This window comes from Lates calcarifer, linkage group LG3 (genome assembly GCF_001640805.2).
Source record: "Lates calcarifer isolate ASB-BC8 linkage group LG3, TLL_Latcal_v3, whole genome shotgun sequence".
NCBI classification, from domain to species: Eukaryota; Metazoa; Chordata; class Actinopteri; family Centropomidae; genus Lates; species Lates calcarifer.
The window spans coordinates 22,865,350-22,874,547 of NC_066835.1; the positions used below are offsets into that span (position 1 = coordinate 22,865,350).

At 41.9% G+C, this 9,198-nt stretch overlaps 1 protein-coding gene across 1 annotated transcript; it reads left to right on the forward strand.

The window, feature by feature from the left end:
• The first annotated feature begins 722 nt into the window (after nucleotides 1–722).
• LOC108873894 (toll-like receptor 13) lies at nucleotides 723–7,143 on the forward strand. The gene is made up of 4 exons (XM_018662244.2): nucleotides 723–873; nucleotides 1,235–3,848; nucleotides 6,495–6,612; nucleotides 6,781–7,143. Exons 2-4 carry the CDS (start codon nucleotides 1,343–1,345, stop codon nucleotides 7,019–7,021), a joined length of 2,865 nt encoding a protein of 954 aa, XP_018517760.1. The 5' UTR covers nucleotides 723–873; nucleotides 1,235–1,342; the 3' UTR covers nucleotides 7,022–7,143.
• The last annotated feature ends 2,055 nt before the right edge of the window (nucleotides 7,144–9,198 follow it).

The window sequence follows — 9,198 nt, forward strand, 5'->3', positions numbered from 1 at the left end:
GCTCAGATGGAGATAAAGAGGGAGAAGTGATGTGAAGAAGAGAGATTCACCATCAGTTTTCTACCACAGAAACATCTGAATGTTTGTTGTGTGTCTGTTGTGGAAGTGTGTGTTTTTTTCATCTCTAACACTGAAATAAACCAACATTTCTTGAATCTTGCTCTTGATGATGTGGGTTCATCAAATTTAAACACAGACTTTTTAGAGACACAAATTTTCTTAGATTTCTGCTGCAAATTCTGCAAAAGTGTTCTGAACCTGGTGCTGAATATTTCCTGAAACTCCACTGAATATCCACTGTAAACTACTGTAGATATTCAGTACTGTCACTACTGTCCTTTGAATAGCAGCTGAAATTCTTAAATATTTGCGAAAATGTTCTTGAAATCCGATGAAACATTCACAGATGTAAAACTCTTGTGAATGTTGACTCCGACTTTCTTCAGAACAAACTGCACATTTGTTGAGTGATTTGTTGAAGGTTTTTGTTATGAATACACACTGCAGAGCCTTTCTGAAGGATTTGTTGAAACTATCTTTAATATTTCAGCTTTGCTACTCTGAGCACATATTTAACACTGGTTATTTTCTTCCTGTCAGTATTTAAATCAGACTAACAACAGCTTACTCACACTCTGTCAGTTTGTGAAGGTCACTGATCCATCACAAACAGAGGAACAGGAAACTGTCAGCCACAGTCACAGTCTCACAGTGTAAAAACTTCTCCTATCTAGGTTTGACCAAAAAATTTACATAGAAAAGCACATGAACTAAGTGCTATCACGTGATGGTTCATCTTCACCTCTGTTCTTTGCTGTCGTGGAAATAAGAGAACTGAAAAACTTCTGAGCTCAGACGCTCCGAGGATAATCTGTGAGTATTAGAAACATTTATTCATCTGTAGTGTTGATTAACCTGTTTTTGCATTAAAATATAACCAAAAGACAAAAAGAAAACACATCTTGACAATTTAATAACTCTCAGATTAAGACTTATTGTTTCTGATTTTCTAGGATTAATGTACTAGAATCAGGAAAACGGTAAAATGGTAAAATGGTAGATAAATGACTTGTGTAAATATGTGTGCAAAATAAGGTTTTAATTTAATGGTGCAACTCTGGAAGCAAAGATGTGTGAATTCTTTGGGTTTGAAGACATTTGAAGACTGAGAATCATTAGTTGCAGCCCCGGACAACACGTTACTCATATTTAATACCTGTGTTGTTCTCTGCAGATGTTTATCCTTGAACAACATCAATGGCAGCAAATCTCCATTTCACACTATCACAGCTAACATAGGACTTTTGGACTGTTGCTGGCCTAAAGACCAGTGAAGCCAACAATGGGAAGTTTGCACTCAAACTTAACACAGAGGCTTCTTGTCTTACTTCTGTCTCTCTTGTTTCATCTTAACCCTTCACTTGCATATTCGCTGAAAAACTGCAATATCAATTATTCTGAGAATCCGTTGGCTGATGTTTCTGTGGACTGTTCAAATGGTCAACTTGTTTCTGTCCCTGATGACATCCCCAGAGATGTGATCTCAGTGCAACTCCTTAATAATAAGCTTCAACAGATTAACAGAGGAGATTTTGATGGGATGTCAAAGATGAGATTTTTGTCCCTGAGCATGAATCAGATTGTTCATGTGGACGATGGATCCTTCATCCACTTGGTGGCGTTGACAACGCTCTACATGAGCCTCAACAAACTCACCAAGCTGTCAGGCAATGTCTTCCAGGGACTGTCCAACCTCACCAGGCTTGACCTCAGTAGTAACAACATTCAGTTCATTCATACCTCAGCCTTTCAGCCTCTGTGCAGCCTACAACGTGTTTGGCTAGAACTCAACCAGCTCAAACAGGTGACTGACATTCAGCCCATCCTACAGCTGCCACACCTACAGAAGCTGAACATTAGAGGTAATCTGTTTCCCTCCTTTCAGTCCAAAGATCTGCTACTGGACACGCCCTCAAGTCTCAAGGTATTAGATATTTCTGATTGTAAGTTGGAAAACTTCAGCATCACAACACCAATCTTTCCTCACCTTGAGAGTTTAGACCTTTCTCGAAGTGGCCAAGACACTGGACTGAAATGGGACATACCTGACAAGACTTTACTGAGGAACATAACTCACCTGTATCTTAGTTACCCCCTGATTCCTTTTCAAGAGCTTCTAAAAGTCCTGCAGAGTCTCGACTCACTGATGCATCTGACGCTGAATTATATGGAGAAATGGATCAAGAAAGGTCTGTTAGCAACAGTCTGCAAAATACAGACACTTAGGAGGCTCGAACTGTTTTACAATAACCTTGCCAATTTCACAGTGAAACTTGTTACTTGCTCTCAGCTCAGTGACCTTGACTTGTCCCATATGCACACGACTGAACTACCTAAAGGCTCGATACAATCGATGCAGCGACTGAGGTCCCTGAACCTCAGTATCAACGCCCTCACCAAAGTGCCAGATGATATCCGGAGCCTCTCCTCCCTCGAGATCCTGAATCTCGGGGGCAATCTCATTTCCAAATTGAGCTGTGAGGATTTCATAAACGCAACAAACCTCACAGATCTCGATCTGAGCGGTAACCACATCGCCCAACTGGATGGGTGTGAATTTAAAAATCTTGACAATCTGAGGGCTTTAGATATCAGTGGCAACTTGCTGTGGATGTTTGGAGGCGTCTTCAAAATTGGCCTGCAGAAGCTCGAGACCTTGGATGTGAGCAACAACTTTGTATCTCTTCTTGAAAAGGGTGATTTTCAAAGTTTAGGGTCCCTGAAGTATTTGGATGTGGTGTTAAATAACATCGAAAGGATAAAACATAGGGCCTTTGATGGACTGAACAGCTTGGGAAGTCTTATAGTATCTCTTCCACTGGAGTTTGAAAATAACTTCAGAGAATTACAGCAGTTGGAAAATCTTACAGTCTATCTGAATACTGGCAGCAGTTTCAAAGGTACTCATCCAGTTTATCACAAATCTCTCTATCATTTAAAGTCTTTGAAGGTTTTCACAATAATATGCAAGGGCTATCACGCTGGCTTCCCCTTAGATGTACCGATGCACATCTTTCATGCCATGAAGCGTTTAGAGCACTTCACAGCTGACAATATCTATATCACCGCACCAGATCCAGACACATTTCAGTTCAACCCTCACCTCAAGAATCTGACAATCAGGAATACTGATTTGTCAGATCTGGACCCTGGACTGTTTCTGCCGATCCCAAACCTGCAGGTTCTCGATCTCTCTTATAATCAAATCAGGTCTTTGGATTTTCTGACCCAGGCCAATCTGCCAGCACTCAGGTGGTTGACACTGAGCTACAATGAGTTGACAGTGATCAATGAGACGGTCTTTGAGTCCCTCCCTGCACTAACATATCTGGATCTGGATAACAACTTGTTCATCTGTGACTGCTCTAATGCTGGATTTATCCAGTGGGTGAAGAACAACGAACAAACACAGGTTGTTAATGCCTACCAGTACGTCTGTTCCTTTCCTGAGGCTGAACGAGGAACCAAGTTGCTGGACTTTGACATCCAGTCCTGTTGGATGGACGTCGGCTTCCTCTGCTTCATCTCCAGCTCTTGTCTGGTCGTTCTAACTCTGCTCTCGTCCTTCATCTACCACTTTCTGAGATGGCAGCTAGTCTACGCCTTCCACCTCTTCCTGGCCTTCCTCTACGACAGCAGGAGGAGGAGGAAGGGAGTTCCTCATCACTACGACGCCTTCATCTCCTACAACGTTCACGACGAGGCCTGGGTTCTCAATGAGATGCTGCCGGTGCTGGAGGGAGAGCAGGGCTGGAGGCTCTGTCTGCACCACAGAGACTTCCAACCAGGTAAACACTGTCTGTCTTTATCTCTTCCTGAATCTCTGTCCACACAAGTGTTGCCACAGCACTGAAATTTCCAGCTACAATACAGAAACCGTCATCACCAGAAAGATGGCAGCATTTGTAGACGAGTTCTCTGGTGAATACACTCCAAAGACGACTTGTCATGGCAATGATGTATCAAAGGGAGGATGGTTTAACATTTAGCCCCAGTGATTTTATTATCAATGCTTCAACCATACTCAGTTTTGTTTTTGTGTAAGTAATGGATGTTGCCTGTAGAGTAGTGCTTCGATCCCCAGCTCCTTTAGCCTGCAAAGTGTTGTTAGGCAAGATACTGAACGATGTTTTGTCTTAAGATTAGACCAGTGGTTTCCAACCTTTTTGTCTTGTGACCTATTGATGAAACATGATATTTCTCTGTGTGCTGTTTTAAAGACTCGTTACCTCTAAACTCATTTGATGACCAGTCAGAGATTCCCCCTAGGATGGAAACCACTGAACTAAGCAATCTAACTGTATGTGATATAGTTTAAAGCTTTAGCTTTGTCTGTCACATTGCCAAATGAATAAAATTCTAGCATTACTGACCCACACATAAATAATCTAGAAAAGTAATATACAGGGAACGTTTTTACAATATACAGTACATTTAACTGATAAAGTAAAAAACTTGTTCCACCCATGCAAACAACTATTTCCCAGGTCTGTCTTGTTGTATTTTGTTGTTTTTATTGGACAAGTTTGTGTTAAAGCAGCACTTTGAAAAAACTGATATTGATTGAAACTGTGTTTGGTCTTCTTCTGTCAACAGTTGCGTTTATATTTAGTCTTTATCTGTTAATCTCTGCCCTCTCTTCTCTAACTCTTCTCTTCTTCCTGTCAGATGCAGAGCGTCTACAGCATGCTCTTTATTTTAAGGTATCAAGAGTTTCACTTCCTCCTTTTTCCTCAGGTCTCTGAGTATCTTTGCTGGTATGCAGGCGATGCTCAGTTTGCCACAGGACACTTTACTGGTTAGAGAAAGTTATTCTACTCACATTACCTTTAAAAAGACGGGGTCTGGGTCAAGTGTTCCTAAAAGCTGCCATGAACTCTATCTGCTGTAAGGAGACTTGAATCATATTTGTCTGGTTTTAGAGTTTTAGTTTTTGGTCATGATGCAAAGGTTTCAGCATCTATTTCACCTTGAAAACCATAAATACAATTTTAAAATCCTGCCTTGTCCATTCCAGCTCCTGCAGTATCAGCACTGACAATGTTTAACTGATATCCCACAGAAAAAGTACTGAGCAGTCTCTCGCAGCTCAATCCACTGTCACAACAATCCCACTGTTAGTTTAGAGGAGAGAACGTCTCCTGACAGCTGCAACCACACACAGAAACATTTAGAGCTAACATTACGACAGCAGCCAACAGACAAGATGTAAGTCTTTGCTTCATTACATTTGAGACGTTTTAAGGCCTTCTGAGGCTTTTTGTCCCTGGGAAAATGAATGCAGTACAGATACCTTGAAGTGAACTTCTTCATTTCAGTCTGAACTGTACAGAAGCTGCTTCTCATTTCTAGTTAGTAACCTTTCATTGACATTTCAGACATGACAGTTGACACGTTTACAGGCAGAAGTTCGTCAAATGGCCCCTTTCCACCTGCGCAAACCCAGGTGCTGGTTCTGGGCTGGTTTGCTAGAGAGCCACCATAGAGCCACATCATAAGGTCACTGTATACATCTCAACAATAGCAGATGTCCTGGTTTTGTGAGTCTACACTGGCATCCAAACATTTTGATGTTGATTTGATTATTTCTAAATCTTTAAAAATGGTGGTCACAAAGTTGTAGTTGGTCTTGTTTGTCATGATAATCCCGCCCCCAGCCACTGACGCTGGTTCGAGAACAGCAAAGTGTTGGTGCTGCTCTCAAGCCAGTTTTCCTGTCCAAGACCAGCTCTCTCTTTGAAACACTATGAACTAGTTCAAGATCCAACTTCAAACCCTAAAACTGGGGTAGAGGGTCAAAAACCACCCAAAATAACTGAGAGTTTATGAAGAGACACACATAAAAGGTTGTTTTTGTGCCTTAAATTGCTCGAATGTGTGAAGTAAAAAGTGAAGGAAAGCTGCCTGTCAGCTCAGAGCAGAATCAGCTGTGAGCTCCAGCGATCCGGATCAGGTTTTTATGAAGCTGTGGATGTTCTACACTGTTGTTCCTGTTTGTTTACGCAGTTTAATGAACATTACTAACATCTGTCAGGCTCTGCATGACAGCTGTTTAGAGTTTCAGTTTGGGAGTTGGTGACAGTTGACAGCTGAATAGGATACGACAGGCCTTAGATGGAAAATGTGTCTTGTGGTTGTGATTATAATTATCCAGAGAAAAAAAATGAAATCATTCAAGAGAGTTTGTTTTCATGATCCCCTTTGTCTGATCAATAATACTGATTAACTCTTGTATTGATGTAGTGTTGATGTTACATTAAAGACGGCTGTGTGCTGCGTTGCAGAGATTTCTACTGAAGCATGCTAACCAGCTAGCCAGAGTCCAGTCTGCCCTCAGTCCAACATTCGACGACGAAGAAGGAGTCGAGCTTGTTGAGTTTTAAATCAAGAATTCTGTCAAAGACATCTTAAAGACGTACCTGCTGTCTCCACAGGTAAACCCATCATCGAGAACATTACAGACGCCATCTATGGCAGCAGGAAGACCATCTGTGTGATCAGCCGCCGCTACCTGCACAGCGAGTGGTGCTCCAGAGAGATCCAGATGGCCAGGTGGGGGCGCCACCTTTAATTACTCTTTAAGTAGTTTGTTTACGAGACTAAAACATCATAGTCCTGGAGATCATTAAAACTTACTGATTCCTCTGAATGGTCCTCATGTGCTCCTGTCCTGGTCTGTCCTGGTGTGTCCTGGTCTAACCTGGTCCTGTGTTGTTGCAGCTTCCGTCTGTTTGACGAGCAGAAGGACGTGTTGATCCTGCTGTTCCTGGAGGAGATCCCGACCCGGCAGCTGTCTCCATACTACCGCATGAGGAAGCTGGTGAAGAGACGCACCTACCTGAGCTGGCCTCAGGCCGGCCGACACACAGGAGTCTTCTGGCAGAACGTACAGAGAGCTCTGGAGACGGAGGACACTCCCACCGAGACCTCAGACCTCCTGACTGGACCTGAAGGACACTGAGAGACCACTGATTGGAATCAATCAACCCTGGAGTCGTCTTATATTTCGTCCAAATTACTGCTTGTACCATGTTATCTCTGTAAAGTAAAAGGCTTATTAATTGTATCGACACAAATAGATTGCTGGTTCTTTAACTTGTGTTCTGATTGTTGATTTCTGCTTTATTGACAACATGAAGCCACTTGATGGAGTTATATGTTCACATAATGCAATTCCTGATCTCACCAGCAGGTGGCACCAAAGTAAGAGACTTTATGCTCTGAACAGAGATAAACGACTGTCGGAGGAGAGCGAACGAAAGCTGCAGACATCTGAGGTCAAAGGTTAAGATTTAATTAGCTGTGATGGACGGCACACTGAGGAGACGTTTGAAAGATTTTTTGTTTGTTTAAATCTCTGTGTCACTGCAGGAGGTTTTATATCAGATGATCAAACTCTTTTCTTCGTCAGACTCTGGAGTCTGTCAGATTAAGATTACTGTCTGAATACGAAGTGCAGAGATTTAAAGCTGAGGCTGTCAGAGGAGGAGGAGGAGGCTCTGTTTATGAAGACAAGTGCAAACCCAAAATCACATCTCGCTAAAAGCTCACAGACTGAACTGTCACAATTCTCTCTGGTTTTTAACTTTTATTTTAACCAGATGACGTCTGGATCTGAAGCTATCAGAGAAACGAGCTGAGCTAACGTTAGCAGCAGCTCAGCTCTGCCAAACTCCATTAGAAAAACATTGGTTTTCTTTCTTCACTGTTTTTGTGTTTTGTTTGTTTTGGAGAGGAGGAGACCTCTGAGGAGAACTCAGCTCCTGAACCATCAACACTGTGATGACACCAGTGGAGGTGAGGACAACAACTCCCATGATCCCACGCTCCTTCATAACATCACCACACTCCATCGCTTGTTATCATGTTCCCACAGTTTCTTTCATTGATAATAGAACTGTACACACCAGGCACAGATCTGAGGTCAGTGAACGCATCACTGAATCGTCCTTTAACATTCAGTTGTAGGTGTTTCGTGTCCTGATGTGAGTCCCAGTTCAGGTTCAGTGTAATACAAGGACCGTGTGTTATTGTCGTGGGGACGATGAGATGATCTCAGTCAGCTCCCGGAGGAAACTCTTTATTACACTCAGCACACACACATTATTACAGTAAACCCTCACCTCAGTGTGTTTCTGCTCCATGTCTCACACTCAGAAACCACCGAGGAGACGAATGTGTTCTGTCACGTTTCCTCAACTACGATAATAATAATAATAATAATAATAATAATAATAATAATAATAATAATAATAATAATAATATTCTGTCTGTTGCACTGAGCAGAACCTAAAAACACTGTTTCACTTCCTGGTTCATTTCCACAGAGTTCAGCCATTAACTTTTGATTGATCTGATATTAAATAAATCAATAATCCGTGGATCTGTGATATTAAACTCAGTAAATCCACAGCGCTTCAATTTATGGTTTTAATATTTTCTCTAAAAGCTGCATTTACTTTGGATAAATTGATCTCATCTCGTCTGATCACCAAGCACTTTGATCAGTAACACATGGATCAGGAGTGTTTTAAAGTCAAACTCAGGCTGAAGAAATAAGGAGTTAAAACACGACTTGGACTCGATTTGAGACTTAATTTCTCCATTAATCGATCAATAATGAAGAAACCTCCTCACAGGACGTCGTTCTCTCCTACACAACACCCAGACTGAAAGAGACGCACATTAACGTCACTGTGTTAAACGTGTCTGTGTCATTATTTTTTGTCTCTCCTGCTCATTCGCTCTGTTTGCATCACTTTGTGGTACTTTTTCGTGTCTTTGTGATCATTTCATTGCCTTTAAAAAACACAGGCTCTGGTTCATCTGCTCTAACGAAGACACAGACTCGTTGCAGTCGTTATAAACAGCTGATTAAAACACAGTCACTTCCTGCTGAGAGTGTGTTTTACTGCAGGATTCAACACACACACTCAGCTCTGTGTGTGTTGTTGTTGTTGTTGTGTGAGTGACAGCAGCACAGACACACTCCGACAGGCAGAGACAGAGACAGTAAATAAACAGGAGATGGAGGAATATTTTCATGTGTGAGGAGTCAGTCGTCCTCAGGGAGGAAGATAATGATGATGATGATGACCCCATGACCTTTGACCTTTGCTACTGTAACAGAGGTATGTA

Bases quoted from the DNA above. Each gene is read 5' to 3' on its own strand.
- LOC108873894 (XM_018662244.2), top strand. From the start codon at position 1,343: ATGGGAAGTTTGCACTCAAACTTAACACAGAGGCTTCTTGTCTTACTT. The intron at 3,849-6,494 runs GTAAACACTGTC...CTGTCTCCACAG, and splicing joins CCACAGAGACTTCCAACCAG to GTAAACCCATCATCGAGAAC. The intron at 6,613-6,780 runs GTGGGGGCGCCA...GTGTTGTTGCAG, and splicing joins AGAGAGATCCAGATGGCCAG to CTTCCGTCTGTTTGACGAGC.